This window comes from Cololabis saira, chromosome 18 (genome assembly GCF_033807715.1).
Source record: "Cololabis saira isolate AMF1-May2022 chromosome 18, fColSai1.1, whole genome shotgun sequence".
Classification (NCBI taxonomy): Eukaryota; Metazoa; Chordata; class Actinopteri; order Beloniformes; family Belonidae; genus Cololabis; species Cololabis saira.
Genome location: NC_084604.1, coordinates 33,204,562 through 33,226,240, shown reverse-complemented (window position 1 = coordinate 33,226,240; position 21,679 = coordinate 33,204,562). Strand labels below are relative to the sequence as shown.

The following is a 21,679-nucleotide window of genomic DNA, read 5'->3' as shown; positions in this document are numbered from 1 at the left end:
CAAAGGCCAAAATCTTTAATCCCACTGCTAATGTAATTAATTGAAGTGAAAATACCGGCAAAGCCAGTGGCTGGTATTTGTTGTAAATATGCATATCTAATGCTGAAGGGCTACAGTATCAAGTACAATGAGCAAATGTATAAGCTCCGCTCAGATATAATATATATATATATATATATATATATATATATATATATATATATATATATATATATATATATATATATATATATATATATATATATACACACACACACACATACACATACACATACACACACATTATTCTACATGTATTATTCTACACGCTATCCATTTCTTTCAAAGTAACATGTCTTGAGAGGGTGTATGGATTCCTGCCTGAAGATTTATGCATAAAGCCGTGCTCTGGCAACCATACGTGTAATCTGTTCTGGTTATCCAACTCAGAGGTTTTTAGTCTTGGAACTCCTGCTCAGCTCCCTCACAGTTTGGGAAAAAAAAAAAAAAAAAAATAGACTGAAAGGCTGGTTTTATCCCACAAGATGAAGTGGTCAGCGTAGCTCTGCACTCCTGCAAGCACAGGAGGGTGTTCACACAGCGCACTGCTTGGGGTAAGACACACACTAGAGAGAAATCATCAGAGACCCAATTCTCCTAAAGAAACTGAAAAATAGCCATGAACTGCGCTGCAGCAGGTGGATAAACAGATATTCGCTTGAATTATGAGAGGATTTTTCTCCCTCTCTCTTTTAAGCAACAGACTTCTGTTTGGGGACACCTTTCAAGTGGCTGTGAATGAGCTTCTCTCGATTTGGTCTAATGTTGTTGCTTTTTCAAATGCTAATGCTGTTTTATACAGATGGCAAAAGTAATTTCAGGGTCCATCTCCCTTGTTCCTGTGTTGAAAGTTACAATGGTAGTATAAGTATAATTAGGATGTTTGGAGACTTGGTTGATTTTTTCCCTCCTTCTTTTACACAACTTGGAAGAAAATAAATACTTGTCAAGTATATGCAAGAAGGAAACCAAAGCTCTAGTTTTCCACGCGGAATTTCTAAATCACCCTGGTAAGAATAAAAGGAGACCATTCATGACAGTTTGTTCCTTTTATAACTACTGAAAACTCCCAGTACATGCAACTTCAGGGGTAGAATGACTGCAGTGTGCCTGTCAGTGTTGCGGTTCCCACATCGTGTTTCTTTTGTTTTAAACAAGTCCAGCTCTCTTCAGTAGATGCTTCACGGCAAACTAACACCAAGTTGTAGAGAATCATGAGCGTGTCGAGAAGCATGTCTACAAGAAATTCTTGTTGCTAGTCAACATTTGTTTGTTCTTCCTCGTTTTACTTTAAAACCTGGCAGCAATACAGTTTAGTGCTTATTCTATTTCGACCCAGTGCCAGTGAGGCAGACAGCCATACAAATATTTGCTTTATTACACACAAGTTGCATGCCTACCATGCCAGCAAAGAAAATACAAACAAAAAAGGAAAATAAAAGAAGGCATTTTAATGCCCGTGTTTAATTTTTAAGGACCCATAAAATCTTGTCATTTTGTTATTCAGTGTACTATGTTGCACAATAATGGGAGAGCTGAAAAGTGCCTGTGCTTAGTAGACCCAGACAAACAATAACATTTATTCAATTTCAATTCAATTCAATTTTATTTATATAGCGTCTAATACAACAGAGTTGTCTCTAGACGCTTTACAGAGACCCATACCCAGAACATGACCCCCGAGCAGTTATTACATAAACAATGGCAGGTAAAAACTCCCCTAGTGGGAGAAAAACCTTAAGCCAAACAGTGGCAAGGAAAAACTCCCCTTTAGGAGGGAAGAAACCTTGAGCAGGACCAGGCTCATCAGGGGGGACCCTCCTGCCGAGGGCCAGACTGGTGGGTCTTTTTCAAAGATTTTTTTTAATTAGACTATTCAGAACAATTCTTCATAGAAAAGGCTACTGCATGAAAATAATGATCTTTATCATATTCATGCAAAGCAAAACCACTGAGGGGAAAAACAGTGGAACATGGAGGCAAACTTAAAGCATAAAGAAGTCATCACATCTCACACGGGGGGGACCCGCGTTCTGCACATCAGTCAAACGTTAGACGAAAGGTTTTCTCTTGCTCCTTGCGCTTTGTGTCGCATAGTTTGGACACTTCTTCCACTCTTCTCTGCAGGAGAACTGAGTTCTGGTCGATCCACTGCAGTGAATCCATGTGAGCGTTGAGAATTTTACAGATCTGCTGAAGTGGATCACTGGTGTCGGCTGGACCACTGGATGTGTTCAGGTGCTCTATGATCTCCTTCAGGTCCTGTGACATCCTCTTCAGCTGCGCATCCACGTTCTCGGCGAGCTTGTATGTTCTTTCGCGTTCCTCGTCAGCGTTCTGCATGTAGATGGTCCCGCTCTGCTCCTTCACAGACTCCTCAAGCGGGCAAAGCAAGTCCTCCAGCTCCTTCTGTTGGGACAGGATGAAATCCAGCTCCTGGTTTAGCCTCCTCTGGTCCAACTTCACCTTCTCCATCTCCTTATGCAGCGCTGTGATTTTCTCTCCGTTCTCCACCAGCATGCGGTCCCAGGCATTCACCTGAGTCGCCTGCTGGAGGAAATGTCTCTCCTGATCCTCCAGCTCAAGACTCCACTTGTTGATGAGACCCTCGAGCTGAGCGTAGGTCATCACCGGAGGAGCTGCGGTCGTAGTGATCGTTGCGGCTGTGGCCGTAGCTGTTGCGATACCTGTGCTGGACGCCGGTTTGAATCCCAGCGAAAAGCCCGGAGCAGCAGCAGCAGTCGCTGTCGTACCGGGCACAACCGCGGCAGTGGAGGCGGGAGCAGAGGTGGCGGCGGCCGCCCCCAGAGGTTTGAGCATAAAAGACAAAGCTCCCCCAGGGGCAGCTGTGGTTGGGGCGATGGCTGCTGAAGTAGCTGGAATTGCCCCCAACGTAAAGCCTGTCGCTGCTGCAGTGGAAGCTGCAGCAGAAGGTACAACTGAAGGTGCAGCTGAAGGTGCAACAGATGAAGGGATGGGTAGAGCAAAGAGACTCGAGCCTGAAGACGGTGCTGCCTGGGTCGCCGCAGGTGGAGCTGGGGTTGATGAAGGTTTGATCCCAAAGCTAAAACCTCCACCCTGGGTTGCTGCTACTGCAGCGGTGGAGGCTGGCTGGAGCTGGAGCTGGGGTTGGGGCTGGAGCTGTAGCTGTGCCTGGAGCTGGGGTTGAAGCTGAGGCTGGAGCTGGATCTGGGGCTGGGCGAGGCTGGATGGAGCCGTGGTGCCCAAGCCGAAGCCTCCACCCGTGGGAGCCGGAGCTGCTGTGGTCATCTGCACTTTTGAAGCCCCAAAACTGAACGCCCCAAACGACATCCCGGCTGGTGCTGCTGCAGCTGTCGTGGGTGCAACTGCTGCTGTAGCTGGAGCTTGAGCTGGTTGAGCTTGAGAGGGAACCCCGAAGCTGAAGCCTCCTCCCGCCGGGGGGGCGGCGGTCTGGCCGGACAGCGCTCCCCCCAGAGCGAAGCCGGTCCCCGGGGGAGCCACGGATCCCAGAGCCAGCCCCGCCGGGGCCGCGGCCGGAGCCGCACCGGCTTGGCCAAACCCGGCGGCGTTGGTGGTTCCGGGGGTCCCGAAGGAGAACCCCGGGGCCGGGGCGGGGGCGCTGTTCGCCGGGGTGCCGAAGCTGAAGCCCCCGGCCGGGGCGGCGCTGGGCTGCGCGGCGGCTCCGAAGGAGAAGCCTCCTCCCGCCGGGGCCGGGGCCGCCGGGCCGGCGCTCATGCCGAAGCCGGCCGGGGCCGCCGCGGCGGCGGGGGCAGCGGGCCTCTGGGCCCCGAACGAGAAGCCCGTTTGCTGCCCGAAGTTGAAGCCGCCGCTCATTTTTTACTGTCGAGGCGAAAAAACCTTCAAAATGGAAACTTTCTCGCGGGGATCTTTGTGGCTTTTGGCGGGAGACACACACGTGTTCATTCGGCAGACGCCCAGAACAGACTGGCACGACGTCCCGATTCGATAGCGAATGATATAGCGAATCACGCGAATTTATGAGTTAGATGTTTAATAACTAACATGGATGAGTCATGTTACAGTATGTAAAACTGTTCCTGCAGCCAAAAATAAAATGAGCTCACTGCAGAGAGGTGGAGCTTCATACCTGCAGTCCCCCTCAGTGTCATCTCACTTGCTCCATGTGACATCACCACAGATCAATAATATTAATATGCAGAGCAGAGACACTTAAAAGGTCTTGATGTTAAATAGATAAAGCTTTGGAAGTCTGAATTTGCTCCAGGCCTCAACTCAGTGGATATAGATATCTACACATCCTCATGAACTTTCAAGCTTTTGAAATATAAAGAAAAGTCACATAAATGTTTGCGTTATTAAATCTTGAATGCAATATTCCAACGAACGGAAATCCAGAGGGGAAAAAAATAATAGAGAGAGATATTTAATTATTGGGAATAATTGACCTCCTAAGACTGGTCATGTCCACATAGAGAGCAGGAAACACTTGAAATGACATCGGCTATACTATTCTGTTTCTTTATGCTTAATTGGGGCCACAGCGACGAGGAATAAAACTCTAAACAAGAGCTTAGGTCTAAGGTTAAAAAAAAAAAAAGAAAAAAAAAATCCCAGATCTTGATTGCACAAGTTCCCTAATTTCATATACCGTATCCCAACATTGAAAGTTATCTCAATTTTCTTTCCAAAAGAGTTAAAGATCTCTCATCCATTTTTTTCTTTTTAGATCATTCCACAGCTTTTCGATGACTCTGATTGGGCCATATCAAGACTTTGATTTTCTTTTTCTGAAGCCATGTTCTGGTTGGTTCTGATTTGCGCTTTGAGTCATTGTCGTGTTGGAATGTGAGGTGACTGTTTTCTCCGTCACCATGTCTTAGTCACACCAGGGCTGGGCGATATATCGAGATTTTAATATATATATCGATATATTTTCAAACGCGATATGGTACAAGACATTATCGTTATATCGATTTAGCTTATTGACTGTACATCAACGCTGACCCCTCGCGCTGGCAAAAAAGTACCTTTGTGTGCTGAAACCTGACAGTGTTGACAGGTTAGTTTTCCTGGCACAAAATCTGTAAAATGTACAGTAGTCGACTTGTTGTAATTATTTGAGATTTGCTCAAAGAGATGTTTACATGTTTCATTTGAGATTTGCACAAATGTTTTGTTATTTGCACAACTGTCAACCTCAGTGGAAAAGTCTGCCTGTTACTGTCTACATTGTATTAATTGCACAGTGTATTTTAATTTAATTGGTATGCAGGAAAGGGATATTTGTTTTATTTTATTCAAGAAGCACTTTGATTCTATATATGCAGGCAGTTTATTTTTGTTTCATTTGTTTTATACATTTTGATATTGTGCAGACCTCTGTTAATAAAGGTACCTGTGTGACATTTGGCACGAGGTTTTGTATTAAAACTGATTGTTTTTTTTAAGGGTTTGCCTCAGAAAAAAATGAAGCTAACAGAGATGCAATGCTATAATGCTTTGGGGGAAACCCCAATTATGTCACGGAAAAATATCGATATATATCGAGTATCGCCATTCAGCTAGAAAATATCGAGATATGACTTTTGGCCCATATCGCCCAGCCCTAAGTCACACTAAGGAAGTAGACAAAAGGAGGGTCAGACCTTTCAGCACTCCAACACAAAAACCCCACAAATTGTATAACGCACAGGAATAAAAGGCAGGTACACCGAGTGAAATTTAATATCTGCTCAAGGACTTCTCTGATGCTGCTGATTCAGACATTTTCTGAACAATGTATTTGGAGGATTTTATCCAAAGGTCCCTCCTCTTGACCAGGGATGTACTCATTACCTCCTTTGGACACAATACAGGGGGATCCCTTTATTGTGCCCTTCAAAGGAGGTAATGATGCCTCGAGGCAGACTTTAGCCCTCAGCTGCAGCACCTGTGTGCTCTTGTGTCCTATTTTGACCCTGCAGACTGGTACGCTGTGTACTTGTTGACAAGACTTTGTAATATTAAACATTGTGACAGGGTTGCAGTGCTTTTGTGCCTTGCAGGAGGAGGATGTAGTTTTAAGGGTGAGCGTCTTCACTCCAAAGGCTTATTGAGATGTCAGGTTTCGTTCTCCATCTTAGATCATTGATTTCTTGTCACATATTCAACTGTGTGCACTTTTGGACTTGTCTTTTACAGAAGAGATTCATATAATGGCTCTGCTTTAGTGGTGAAGACCACATCAGAAAGCCTGTCCACACATTGATTTATGTTGACGCCCAGCACTTTTCTTTATTTAAATTGATCCCTGACAGCTGACTACTGGTTTCATATGATGGTTAAAGAAAAGTACTAGATTAAACACAAAAAAGTAGGGGATCACAATCTGAGACAGAGGGTGACACAGAGGTAAGCTTATATTGCTAATGCATCTGGCCGTGGAGATTTAACATTTCCCTACGGTAATGTATTCTGTGAATTTTAAAGAACTGGAAATTATATTTTTGCATCAGTGACCTTTCAAGTACTCAATTCAGCTGTCAAAAGCAATACCGCTGAAAGGCAGTGAATAAAAATAGAGAGCAGGAAACACTTGAAACGACTGATTTATTAAGCTTTTTTGGGCATTAACTGATAAAACCATGCCACGAATAGCTGCCTAAGACAGTTGTAGGGAAATCTTCATCTACCTTTCAAACAATCCATTATTCCACAGAAATACTAACATATAAAGTTTATGACAGAGAAGTCAGCAAATTAATATAAAAAATAATCTGTAGCAGTGAGTGAAAACAAAAATAAGACGTGTTTTCACAGACAGCAGGCTTCATAATGGAGATATACAATGTGCATTCAGAAGAAGATTGCTTGTGAAAGCAGTCACAATCTCTGGTCCATGCGCGGACATTAGCAAGAGTCATTAGGCTCATTTAAATGAGGTTGTTAAGCTGGTGAAATGAGGCCATATATTTGAGTGCAGAAACAAAGAGTTTCCCATTTCACACTGTAGCTCAACCTCAAAGTCAAACATGCGATAACTCTTATCTAGGGAACAATCTCCACGAGGGACGAGTCCAAAGGTTTCCAAAACTTGAATGGTCACAATAACCACTGTAGCGCTCATTTAAATGCTTTCCAGCAAATACACGTTTTCTTTTTGTTACTGAAATCACTACTTAAACTTCCTCTTATAAAAAGGTGTACAAGATGTTTATCGGCAACAAAAAGGCCCGTGAGCAAATTTAGCCATCAGTGCAACGGATGAAGACTTCTAGTGGATTAACTAAAAATTAAAAACAGAAGAGTCAGAAGGTTATAAAAAGGTACAGTCAGACGGTCTGTATGTATGACATACTGTAAAATGAAAGAGGCACCAATCCGATTACTTGCTGTTTGGGTCTTTACAGATAATTTACATGCGCTGTGAAAGGTTGGGGAAAAAAAAAATTGGAAACTAGCAGGTTATGAGGAGAAGTTTTAACGAGCAAGGTGAAGAAAACGGCATAAGCACGGATGGGAAGTTGTCTGAGTTTTGCTCCCGCTGCAAAGATGGCAGAGCTGACATGTTCTTTTCATAGCTGCGAAGGCATGAAATGAGATTCTGTAAGCCTTCATGTCTTACCTAAAGACATTAAACTGTAGGAAAAATTGATTCATTTCATCAGGGACATCACAGCGTTCCATAAAAGTAGAAGAGGCAACCGCTCCCCAAATGTGACCCCAGAACAGCCACATTTTGCCATTTAATTGATTAAAAATTCTGAACATGTTCCAACTTGTGGTATCCAGGAGACACCGCAAGTGTAAGAAAACATGTCTGTCACTGACTTTGTTTATTTTTTTTAATCTTGCTTTCTCTTGCAAGAGACTCATTATTCAATATGATTGCACTTCATGTTGAAGCAATAGTTAAATAATAGTGAATAGTTAAAGGAGCATGAGGCTCCTTTTAAGAAATGAGACTCATTAGCGCCACCCTTCACCACCACGGCCGTCGGGGGTACTGCAGCCAACAGCAAAGCCGGCACGGGAGAACGGGGAGAACGTGCATGCAGCGTCATGTGACGTCACATCCGCAGCCCAGCGCGGGAAATTCGGCCCCACAATTACAGCACATTTTGCAGCACACAGCCTGTTCAAGGCAACGGAGAGATACACTAGAGGGCTCATTCTTTTTGGTTTGGAACGCTTTATCTGACATTATTACTAGAAAACTTAAAACGTATATGAGTTTTTTTCATAAATCCTGCCTCATGCCCCTTTAAACCATTGTAGTTATGATATTCCACTTGCATGAAAACTTCTACAACGAGCCTTTCCTCAACTAAATTATCCAATTGTTAGATCTATCTATAGCTTAGTGTAACGTTCAGTGTCGCTTAATTGGATTTAAAAAACAAAAACAAAAAAAAACAGGCCAATGACATTGGTGGCAGAGCCAGACGAAAATATTCACGTATTGCCTCCACTGACTAAAAAAAACAAAACACAAGTGAGTTGTACCCATGGACCATTTTAAAGTCATGAGTTTTCTTATATTTTACCTTTTGTGTCAATTTAAAAAAACATTTTTTTCCCCACCTACAGTAAAAGATAGTTAGTTAGTTAGTTTTTATTTGGTCCATTAGTAAATCAAAACATGCACCACAGTAAAGCTGGATATATAAATAAATGAACCAAAAAAGGTGTAGACTGAAGCCGTAGCTTATATGATGCCTACCCTTTTTTACAATACTTCACAACAAATCAAAATAAAAAGTATTACACGGATCAATTACAACAAAACATGTGATATAGAGGATTTACAGGAGAAGCTGCTCTTGGTCATAGTTTATATTTATGCATTGCCCTAAGTTTAAACATTTTTTTGAATTTGCAGAGAGAACTACACATTTTTAGCTCATTACAGAGACTATTCCACAAGTTTACCCCTTTAACAGAAACACATCTACTTCTAAAGTTTGTCCTTACCTTTATTTTTTTAAACATACAAGTTCCCCTGAGTTCATATACCGACTTTCTCTGGGTGAAAACATTTCCTCAACATGGTGGATGGAACAGACAAACGGGTTTAGATTTGCCTACACTTCCACTGTGGGCTGCATAAGAACGTTCACGTGTGACAATCGCTCCCGTAGACACAAATCCCTGTTTTAATGCTGATCTAGGATTACTGTAATCATTAAACACTTTGTTCCTATTGTTGCCTAAGTCTGGAGAATATGTCAAAAGTCAGAAAGAGAAGATATGTTCAAGACTCTTCCAAGGTTTTCCTTTTTTAATTAATAGTGAAAATGCTTCAACAAGTTAATCTTTCATTTAGAACGATAAAAGTGAAGAGCTCAAACATCATTCATATCATCATGTTTTGTTTTTTTGTTCTGTCCCCCCCTCGTCCGCTCTTCCCCAGGTCTGCAGCTGGGTACAGCTCCATTGAAAATCTGGCATATGGTAAATAGCCCTTAAATTAGGTCCCTGGCCTTCCAGCTTGGTTATCTGTGATGATCGGAACAGTGTGTGCTGCTTGAAAAGACCCATTTTCCCTCTGGCACACCATTTAACATGTCTCATTTACCAGGAAAATATGCAGGTCACACTCACATTTCTGGCTACATTCTTGCCATGCTCTGTACAAGATTACCGCATTTGAATTAGAACAACAGTTACATTTCTTCTTCTTGTGTTTCCACATGATAAATATCAATATTTTATTTTTCTTTGAAAACAAAGCAGCAAGAGGTTTCTGCAAAAAGATGAACAAGGAAAAAAAACAACCTTTCATTGGGTTCTAACCCAGATCTTTGAGAAAGCTCAATTTTCAATCATAAGAAAAAAACATTGATCCAAGAAGGGGACATTTATTCAGTATGAAACATAAGAGATGGGTTTGCATCATCATCATCTGAAAGTTAAATTATAGACCTGGAGTGAAATTGATGCAAAGTTTGCAACATGCATCATTTTCAGAAGCACCTAGGGAACAAATAATGACTATTTCAAAATGTCAGCTTACAGTTTGAGAGGAAGATGTAACTAACATGTGCCAGGTTTATAGATGAGTAAAATAATCTACAACATCAAAGAGGCAATGTGGATTCAATATTCACTACACCTGAAGCTTATTTTCATAACATTAACTCTTTTACGCTGACAAAGCCTTTTTACAAAACTGACCAAGATGTCTTATTCAATGAACAGGTAGTCAAACCAACACGATATTGGAGAAAAAAAAGGTGAGAAGGATGCAAAGTTAAACTCAGCAACAAGTCTACAGATCATCTTTGATGGTATGGAGATGTATCAGAGGTAATTAACATTTAGGTACTGCAGCATTAATGCAGAACAGTCCACTGGGCCCCAGCCTTAGTGAGCATAAACTTACAAAACTCAATATGCAAACAAGAAAAAAAAAGACAAAAAGCTTATTTTTGTGGTGATTCACATTGTCTGTGGATTTTGGAACCGAATATACAGGTTTCTTTGCTTAGTCTGAGGTTTCAGGTTCAAGACAACCTCAGCAAACCCAGATTATGTTTAGAGCCGGTTTCCATGGTGATTAATACTTTTTGGAACTGAAAATGGAGGTTTAGTGCTACTCTGACTCTACTAAGCTTAGGTCAGTGATAAAACCTCCACCATGATGTGGACAGTTACAGGTGTTTGTGGAATTTTTTTCTTTGGTGCTTTGATTCACTTTATCACTGAATTCCAGCTTGTAGAGTCTGATATTCAGCTTATTAAAAAAAAAAAAAATCATTATTTATTTTTCATTTTTTCTGAGCATTGCAGAGTCCAACCTTTGATGGTCAGTATGTAAAGTGCTGAAAAGATCGATAACTGTATTGGATATTTTCCATTTCTAAGTAATCCTCTTCACTGTTGAATTATACTCAACTTTGTTTGAAAAGGGTTTGAAGCTCTTCCTGTTTTGATGGGTAGCAACAATTGCGTCTGCGTTTCCTCCTTTGTGCCGAGTTAAAACATGACTGAATGTTCCAGACCAGAAAATTGCCTCAACTTCTTTTGAGACTCGGACTCGATCAATCTGATTAGGAGAACAGCGATTCCAGTCCAAGCAGAAAAAATGTTTGTTAGTTTATTGTTAATAAGTAATGCTACATATCATACCGTTGTTCTTGTTCAGTGTTAGATTTAGCTAATTTCAAACCCGTAAGCACCAGATGCTGTTTTATTAGGGGCCGAGCACCAGCAAGGCTTGTGCGAAGCCCTATTGATCTACAAAGTTGATTGACCTATTGAAATCGGTACGATTATTCTTCTTGTTATTATTTTATCCAAGAACAATTGCGTTTTTGAGGCGCATAACTTACTCGAAAAGTTGTGAAACTTGGCACGCACGTCCCATGTGGCGAAAAATAACGTGCCGCAATTTATGCCATTTTCACGGGTCGTACTTTAACGAACTCCTCCTAGCAGGATCCTCCGTTCGACATAAAATTCGCTCAGGAGACACAAAAAACGTTAAAGATGAAAAGTTATCAAAATCATGAGTTTTCGTGAAATGGCGTGGCCGTGGCGCCGCTTCTAACTTCAACGCTAAACAGGAAGTGATACTAGTAGCTGATTGGTCAATATGTGATTCTGCCATAACTTTTGAATGGTTTGACATACAGAGTCGTTGGTGGTGTCATCGGACTCGGTATTGAGTCCTTGACCTTCATTGGCCTGAATTAGCCCCGCCCCTTCTTCTGATTGGTCAATATTTGATAGTTCCTATTTTCTGCTATAATGTTTGAATGGTTTGACATAAACACATGTGGATGGTGTCATAGGACTCGGTTTTGAGTACTTGACCTTCATTGGTGCAAATTAGCCCCACCCCTTCTTCTGATTGGTCGATATTTGATAGTTCCTATTTTCTGCCATAACTTTTGAATGGTTTGACATAAAGAGTCGTGGGTGGTGTCATCAGACTTAGTTTTGAGTCATTGACTTTAATTGATGAAAATTGCACGCGTGAGTGCCCGTTCATCGTTGCTTGCAGCTTTAATTATTATTTGTTTCTTTTTATGTAAATTTGAAAGACAGACTACGTTTTCCCTCCACATGACTGTTTGTGTCTATTTAACAGAAAAATTCTGGCTGCCTAGTCATCGGATACGGTCCAAGATATTGACTTCAGCCAACTTTATCCACAAAACCTTCTTTTCTTTGTGTGTCTCCATGTTAAGAATCATGTTTTCCTTTTGTACTTAAGTTTTAACAGGCGATCCGGTTAATAAATCCTGCAATATCTTGGGGAAACAAATTCACAAGGCTGCAGTGACCTTGCAGATCCTTGATTTCCTGCTTTTCCATTGATGTCAGGTTTTCATTATATAGTCATTGTGGTTCAAATCAGCAGCTGTCATTAAATGAATCGCAGGCAGTTTATTCAACTGCAGTTATTCATTCTTAATCTCGTCAAGGTAATCATTGTGCAGAGGAACACAGACACACCCACATGTTCATCACTTAGTTTTTATCCTCCAAGGAGAAAACGCACACACACAAACACACAACTTTGCATAAAATGTTTTATTTCAGAGTCGGCAGACAAAATCTTCATTACCGAGACAATCAGACTCCTTTTGTGGATTTGCAAAGCCCCAAATTATACTGCAGTTGATTTTCAGCTGAAGTGTTAAGGACACTGAAATTTAAAGTGAAGGTACCTTGACTGCCCTTCAAGAAAAAATGCCACAAAAATGTTTCATGAAAGACTTCAAAGTGACAAACATTATGCTTCAGTCTTCCCTTTTACAATAAATGAGACCATATTACGTTTTTAAGAGGCTTCTGATGTTGCTTATATGTTGAAATGTGTCTCATAACATTTTTGTACAGTGAGTGATGCTTTTATGCAACGTGTTACATGCAAGTACTTTTCAAGCAGAGGTATGTCTGAATTTCAAATATTTGAGCTGGGTTAAATTATTCCAAACTATGGCGTGACAACTTTTTTCTTTTCAAAGAACGAACATGTTCTTGTCAAAAGCTCAAGGACTTAATTTTTTCTTCATTTCCAAGTTGCTGGCGCCACCACAGTAAAACTATCACTGGCTAATGGTGAGCACTTTCCAGGAACTGCAGATTAACATTTCTGACAAGAGTGTCAGTGACAAGAGTGCAACAGTGCTGAATCTTCTAGGGGCTTGTTAAGAGTAAAAGAAAAGAGAACAACAAAACACTGCATCAGTGTTCATCAACGCACAACAGTTAACATTTAAAGGCCACCCAAGGAAAGATTTCTACAATAAACTGTGGCCCTCTCACCACAGGCACTGCATGCTGTATATGGTGTTCTCACCATGCGAAGCTCATGTTGGATATATGTATTTATTGCTTCGACAGATGTACAAAACTTCCCCCACTGACTCACGACGAAATGGTTTCAATTTTGATCTGACCTTGAGAACCTTCTCCTTACAAGCTGTTCGGACATTTTACAAGTCATCAGAAGATACTACAAAAATGAGACGGGGATGTGTTAAACGTCCCCCAAGAATCAGCCTGTTAATTGAGTCAACAGCTGGACATTTTCCAAAGAAATCATTGCAATGCGCAACAAAGCGACAGCTAATAATTGATTGCTTCTGCATGGCCGATACCGGTAAGTTCAAATTTTTATATTTAATATTACTTTCATACAGTACTTTATTGTAGATTGTGCACCCAGGAGAATAAAAACTATTCTAACATGCAGTGATGACAAACTAATACTTCAGTAGCTCTGGCCAAATGGCCTTGTCATCTGCTGGCACCGGGAGAAATAACCAGACTTTGTTCTGGTGTTGAGCCTTCGTGCTCATTTCCAGTCAGTCAGACACAGGGCCATGCGTGGGTCCTGCTAGGGAGCGACAGATGACAGAATGAACGCAACACGGCCTGTTTTATCAGACTGATAAAGATGATGTAATTTTTCTCCAATATCGACCGATAATTTATCTGTCTGATGGGTATTCTGCATATCTATTGCAAAGCTGTGTAATAGGGAAAAGACTTTTTATTCATTTATTTTTTATTAAATTAAATAATGATATAGTATAGGCCTGTAATAGTTATATGATTATGATATAGCTCACAATAATGGCACCGTATTACTGGTGGTGTTAATGTGAGCTTCAGCATGAGCTTACGTGCGACTGCAAGAGAACATAATACAGAACACATTTCTAATGACAAACACCAACACCCACATGGATACCCAGAAAAGAAAAAAACCAGAAGCAAACTCACTAAGCCCTGTGGCATTTATAAAATGACTCAAAAATGAGGGCGAGGACAGATGCTGCTGCCTGAATACCTGTTCAGCTGGTTGACTGATACTGTATAAAGAAGTGCTGAATTTCAGCACCAAGTAATCATGAGGCAATTACTTGGTTTATGAAGGTATTAGATTTATCATGGAGAAATTTGATCACTTGAGTTTAAAAGCAAGATTGAGGGCAAAGAAGAAGTTCCAAAAAATATTGAAAAAGGTTGAACTTGAGAAAACAGAATTTTTACTTGCAGGCCTACACACAGAACATCCACCATCCATCAGCAGTGCTATGAAGCAGACATCAAATATTTACTGGAAATACACATTGTTCCACAAATAAGCAAACCTAAAACTGACAACCAGTATTGTAATCCAACAGGTTAATAACATTTGGTAATGATAATCTAATTGCTTTTAATTACTTCTGGATTGCTTGCATCTCTAGACTCGGTAAAATATTATGTTGGACAATTTATTCCATTCCAATTTGTAGACTAATTTGACTAAGGATATTATCCTCCTCTTCAAACATTATCAGTTGTTATTTCCCAGAAGTATCTAATCTGATTATGGTTGCAATAAAGCTGACAGAGCTGTTATTAGAGCAGAAATACACAGGAATACAAACTGTGTGGCCTTTTGTTGATCCACATTTGGGCATTAAGTGGCAGCATGAGTTTCAAAGACTGTCAGGGATTAGGAGAGTCTTACTGTTGTAAGTAACTCTGATAGCTGAATGTTGATATCCACAGCAAGGAATGTCAAGAGTGGATACAGGGCAGTCGGGAAATGGCTGTAATAAAACACTGGAAATTGGAAGGTAGTACCGAGTTACGTAATCTTGAGTCAAAACAAAACCCTAAAATAATATTTGGAGTCTATTGGGCTGGTGAATACGTGTCTTTTACAGAAACATCCACATGAGAATGTGTGTGAAATTTGTAGCAACTATTCCTACAGTTACAATTCCTCACGAGCCTACAGTGAAATGGTTGAAATCGCTCGGTCTCCTCGGATTTATGGCTGAACGTTTCTGGGAATGGTGGGCTGACATTTTGAACTCGTTAAGCATCTGTTGTATCCTTGTGCATCCTTGTGTGTTCATGTAAGTTCAAGTTGATCCCAAGTGTGATTTTCCCTGTTTCAGAGCTATAAATTGTTTATTTGTCTCCTTTATATGAAAGACATAAGCTTAATGTTCAAAAATAAATAAATGGAAGGAAGGAATTATAACCGCATGATATTTTGTTGCCTTTAAAAATGTTTAATTTTGAGAGTGAAAACAGTGATTGATTGATGATATTATGATGCCTCGGTATTCTGCCCGTTAAAGTGTTCTTAATTACAGATTTTGGATGACGTGATGCTAGATTTTCAGTGTTGAGCATGATGCTCTTTTTAAATTAAGTGTTGCTTTCAACTCTAGACAATTTTAAAACAATAAATGTTGTGTGACCACAGTGCCATAATGTAGTATCCATGTGGAAACTCTAAAAAGATGAGAAGAAAACATTTACTCAGTCTATCCAGGTGCTGTGTGGTCATAGCCGAGTGCAGCGTGATGATGTGTGGAAGGCCTAATGAACACCAAGCTTGCTAACCAGTGTTAAGGTCAAATCAAAAATACAGCCCAAAGCCCCTATTAGAATTTGCATTTAAAATATATCTGAAATTTATGTGTGCATTATTAAAATGACTGACTCTAGATCCCCTGAGCATGCAGCACAGAGAATGACCACAGTCACTAGACCACTACTGAAGGCCGACAATCAAATAATGGACTGATCGAAATGAAAGAATAATGAGAGACATAAAAAGTTGTCTCGAGTCCAAGACAACCCAATTAGTTTTCTTTTATTTATTTATTTTTTAAATAATGGGCCCCATGAATGAAAAGCATTCACCCAAAGACTTGAGTTTAAATTATGCATTGTTTACCCTGCAATTGCCAGCACTGATGGGCTGCAAGGCCAATGAGAATTACTGTCAATCTTTAACTGACAAAAACAAAACAAAACTTAAAATGACCAGCTGAAGTATTTGTCAAAACAGTTTCGTTTTAAAAAGAAATGGCTTGAAATATATGATCATTAGTGTTTATGTGAGGGTCTCTGCTGTACTCTCATGTCATGCATATTCTTATTTCATGTATCTTCCTATGACAAAATGGGGTTTAGGAAGAAAGCTATTAAAAAGACAAAACAGTATTATTGAGGGAAAAGAAGATGTCTGCTAGCTGAATCTGAATAATTTCAGAGATAACTTTATCTAAGGGAGCCTGGGGAGTTCACCTCAAATGTAAGCTGAACTTAAGATTTCATCTTGGTTCAAATGGCTGTACTCATCATCTGCATTCTCATTTGTGTCATGTACTACCACTTTATGTTATCAGTTATGGTGCCCCTGCACCAAACTGTGCCCTGCGTTGATGCTGGCATATTTTCTTTGTTTTCTTGTATTATTTCTTTTTAGCTTCTTAAATCTGGAGCATTTTGCTCTTGCTGATTCTTTCGCTTGTTCCTGAACCCAGTTTATGTTCTGCTGGTGTTTATTCTGGGACAGAACTAGTTCTCACTAGCTCAGTCTCAGAATAACTGCTCGTTAATATGCCTTAATTGGTGTGTGTAGCGATGAGCGGCAAGCAAGAGGAAAGCAGGCTGAAGACTGAATCGTTATAGTGTGATGAGAAGGGTTTGCTTTGATTATCTTGCATTGGACCCTGGTGTTCAGAAGAAGGGAGATGCATGAAGATGAACTGCTTGTAACTGATGGAAACTACGTTAGTATGTTGGTATGATAAAATCTTCCAAAAAAGGTGTCAATAATAAATTAAGGTAATTAATATTCAAATGTCTAAAGCTGGCCTCATACCAGGTCATTTTAGGTCCAATGTAGAGCTGAATTAGCTCCTTCCAAGAACCATGGGGGCATGGCCTGATTTGAAGCTACTGGCAACGCAATATAGATCTTAATGATCGTCAAGTGTGTGGTCGTAATGTGATCATCTTTCCTGTTGTGGTGGAGCATCCCCGGATCTTGAATCATAAATATTGCTGCATACGTTTGAAATTTGCAAACATCACAACGTGAACCTAATTAAATACTGGAGTCTGAGTCTTAAAGTTTAAGTAATTAAGTTTGATGCCGTTATATTTGTTAGAGGCTTCCCTGTGTAAATTCCTCAGTATCGGACACGTATCATTTAAAAATCAAATGTAAAATTCATTCAGCTCATGTGGGTAAGAGGAGATTTGGCCTAGAGGGATTTTCTTCAATTACCTTTTATTGCACTATACAACAAGAAATACACAATTAAGAAAACATTCATATACACAGGAAAATAATATCAAGCTTAGCAAGTTTAATAAAATCTAATTTGCTTTAGAGTAAATAAGATTTGCTTGGTAAATGCGGTGGATAGTAAGCCTAAAATTACAAAGAGAAACAAAGGCAAACAGCATTATGGTGCCACCCTTCTGGGCTAAAGCCCTTTACACATAGCAATGTGCCATCAGTGCAAAAATCCTGTAAAACCTCCACTGTTTCCGTTTGGCAGCGAAAAGCCACCTTAATTCATGATCGCACGCAGCATGTTAGCACTGTGGAATCATCTCAGCGAGAGGACAGCATTGTTGAATGCTCCTGTTCAAATGGCAAGGCCATCTCATCCTTACACACAGAGTTAGTCTCTCCTATCCGTTTCACTTTTGTCATTACTATTATTATTATTATTATTATTATTTTCAAGGTGGAACAGGTGAAAATGTCCGCTGTTCCACCATGGGGTTATTTAAAAACAAAGCAAGGTGAAATTTTGGTGGAGGAGTCTTCCCATAATTATAAAAAAAAAAAAAAAAAAAAAAACAACAACCTTTCAAGGATACTCAAAGCCCTCAATGATTACTGGAATTTGTGACATGCCGAACGGGGTACTGGAGAGGGGAACTGCTGACAGTAGTGATTAGCACTCTGCCAGGATGGCTTTTTCCACCGGGTAGCGCCTACCTCCTACAGTCCAGAAACAATGAATTGCTGTCATGCATTTCCCAAACTGCTCTGTTTTAGTTAACAGAAACGGTGGCGCCGGAAGTGCAGCCAGTAGCTGACTGAAGATATGCAGGCCACGTATGTTCAGCCAATCAGCATGCTCTGCTCTGATGCAAAACGAGCAATTATTTTATTGCCCAGAGCTAAATCGATCAGCAGTGGTGTAGTGATGCTTGTTGTTATTGACAATAATGATCCTAGGGACCCAATACCCATTCGATGTGAGTCCAAAAGATGAACTCAAAGCAACAGGACATCCCCAAACAGGAAACTAAAGCAGGTGCATCAGACCAAAATGGGATAAGTCCCTTTCACAGAACTATGCAGCTGCAGCAGACTGGCAGGATATCATTAAAAGTTTTCCTTCGCTTCCTACAAGAAAAATGTAACTAAACTTGTAGGATGCAGATGATTTTATATTTGCAAGCAAATTGGATTAAACAGTCAAATACAAGCTATTTCTCTTAGGTGGGAATAATTTCATAAAAAATTATTTCAGATGTCAGGCAGGTTGATTCATGTTTGTTTTTCATGTTATAGTCGACATCAGTACATGTTTGTAGTTTGTAAAGTGTGGAATAAAATCCTGAAACAGTAGGCAATGTCGGCATCACAATCATTTTTCAAATCGTGGAGAAATGATCTGTACTTTTGTTTGAGACTTAAATTAAATCTTTGAGGGACACCATCTAATATGCTACCAGATTACATGTTTACGTATATAAAATAAACACATAAAATAAAAAAAAGAAAAGTAAGAAGCTATATTAGGTTCAAGGGACCATTTTTTCATGTTTTTGCGAGAAATGTCTCCCTGTACACTCAATGCTTCATTTCACTACTAGTACACTGGTGACTTACCCATAAATTTCAAGTCACAAGTATAAACTTAGCAGTAAAAATTGTATTTGCATTCCAGTTTTTAAATTAATGACTTTTACAGAAGGTTTTTCCACAACTGAGCCAGTCATGATCAAATTCAGTGTGAAATTGAGCACTGTTGAGAAGTGGAACGAAAAAAGAATAACTCTTAATTGGAAACACTGATGGCAAAGAAATAAATGGCAAAGATCCTCATCATATCAGCTACGACAGAGAGAAACAGTCAATTGGCTAGTGGTTTTGTTTCAGTATTTTTAAGGAGCCTCTCTCTAGTCTTGCTTACCATCCCCTTTGTGCAAGTAGCTGAGAACCACACCAATTCAAGCAAAGACATTTCAAAGCATAGACTGTCTGTGTATCTACAGTCATAGAAAACTCAAGTTCTTTTTTTTCCAAATTATTACAAAAGTAAATGTTATACCAGGAGTCAAGTATCAGGCTCACACAACATTTCAAGGCAAAGTCGATTACTGCTCCTTCTGAAACACATTCATTTGCACAAACACACAGCAGTACCAAAGCTAGACTAGAAAAAACAAAACGAAAAAAAAAACTTTCTTTTTGCAAATAACTAACACAGGGTGCCCCAAGACTGTAACCACACTGCTGTTAGACAAAGCTAAGTCAAGTGTCAGACATGCTGAAAATAAATGTATTATCTGACTGTGCATCAAACTAGTCTCTCTGTCTCCTCACTGATACCAAATATTCCACTTGAGGGGACTGATGCTTTAAAAGCCAGCTTTCGCCATCGCCTTTCGTGTAGGGTTAACCTTAAGGTGGCAGCACTTTGAATGTCAACCCCTCCACATGTGGACCTTTTTAAATGCCACCTCTCTTTATTCTGCAACTGTGGAAAAGGACAGACAAAAGAGGTATAGGGTGGCCATGGAAGAAGGGGGTGGCAGATGATGGGGGTTTTCCAGCTCTGCACAAAAACAGAATGACATACTATCAGCCAGGCTCAGCAGGGGGTTAACACTTGAGGGGGATTGTGGGTACTAAGTGTGGGTCTTTGAAAGAGTTAAGGGCTGATCCACTCATTTGATTATGTGCTTAATTATACAGATGGATGGATGACAGATTTGAACTCAACAGCAGAGGGTTAGATTCACTGAACCTCTGTCCAGGGCTTTGTAAAAAGTAGTTTTTTGTTGGATTTTTTGTTTGTTTTTTTTTTTTTATAAAATCGGTCAACTTGTACATGACATATGTAAACATTTAGTTATGCATACGTACTACATGATATTTTAAATTACATGGCACTTCTCCAGACATGAAAAAGCCATCTGTGCAGCTCAGAGTTGCATGTACACTTGTGAAAATTGTGGGTGAAGCCAAAGGAAACATGAAATAGTTACAAAGTAAAGCTGGTTCTGAGAAGAAAAAAAAAAAGGTTTCCCTTTGAGTGCAGTTCGATGGATGGAGTAAAAAGTGGCACTGGTAAAGTACTGCAATGCCAAACGCTGCCTCTCTGGATTCTCTTTACAGATGTATTTTTATAAAAGGCCTTGTTACAGAGAGTGAATTTAAGACCTTAATAATAATAAAATATAAACATATATATATATATATATATATATATATATATATATATATATATATATATATATATATATATACACACACACACACACACACACACACATACATATACACACACACAGGGGTGCACACAAGCCGTGACTCGAGGGCCAGTCTACTGCACGTTTTAGATGTTTTCCTGCCTCAACACAACCCTGATAGACAAGGCTGTGTCACCAACAGAGCTGTGTAAACCTTGATGACATGTTGATGACGACCAGTGATTAGAATCAGGTGTGTTGAAGACAGGGAAACATCTAAAACATGCAGTAGAATAGCCCTCGAGTCCCGGCTTGTGTGCACCCTTGTATATGTATATGTTATTTATATATTATATATATATATATATATATATATATATATATATATATATATATACATATATATATATATATATATATACATACACACACACACACACACACACACACACACACACACAGTGGGGAGAACAAGTATTTGATACACTGCCGATTTTGCAGGTTTTCCCACTTGAAAAGCATGTAGAAGTCTGTAATTTTTTATCATAGGTACTCTTCAACTGTGAGTGACAGAATCTAAAAAAAAATCCAGAAAATCACATTGTATGATTTTTAAGTAATTATTTTGCATTTTATTGCATGACATAAGTATTTGATACATCAGAAAAACGGAACTTAATATTTGGTACAGAAACCTTTGTTTGCAATTACAGAGATCAGACGTTTCCTGTAGTTCTTGACCAGGTTTGCACACACTGCAGCAGGGATTTTGGCCCACTCCTCCATACAGATCTTCTCCAGATCCTTCAGGTTTCGGGGCTGTCGCTCGGCAATACGGACTTTCAGCTCCCTCCAAAGATTTTCTATTGGGTTCAGGTCTGGAGACTGGCTAGGCCACTCCAGGACCTTGAAATGCTTCTTACGGAGCCACTCCTTA

The 21,679-nt window shown here is 40.0% G+C and overlaps 2 protein-coding genes across 5 annotated transcripts in view; both read right to left on the bottom strand.

Moving 5' to 3' along the window:
* LOC133418516 (kelch-like protein 29) overlaps positions 1-21,679 on the bottom strand; it is a 274,919-nt gene that overhangs the window by 141,855 nt on the left and 111,385 nt on the right. The gene's annotated exons all lie outside the window — the stretch shown is intronic.
* Positions 1,892-3,997, bottom strand: LOC133418520 (nuclear pore glycoprotein p62-like). The gene has a single exon (XM_061707253.1). It carries the CDS (start codon positions 3,853-3,855, stop codon positions 2,080-2,082), a length of 1,776 nt encoding a protein of 591 aa, XP_061563237.1. The 5' UTR covers positions 3,856-3,997; the 3' UTR covers positions 1,892-2,079.

Bases quoted from the DNA above. Each gene is read 5' to 3' on its own strand.
- LOC133418520 (XM_061707253.1), bottom strand. From the start codon at position 3,855: ATGAGCGGCGGCTTCAACTTCGGGCAGCAAACGGGCTTCTCGTTCGGG.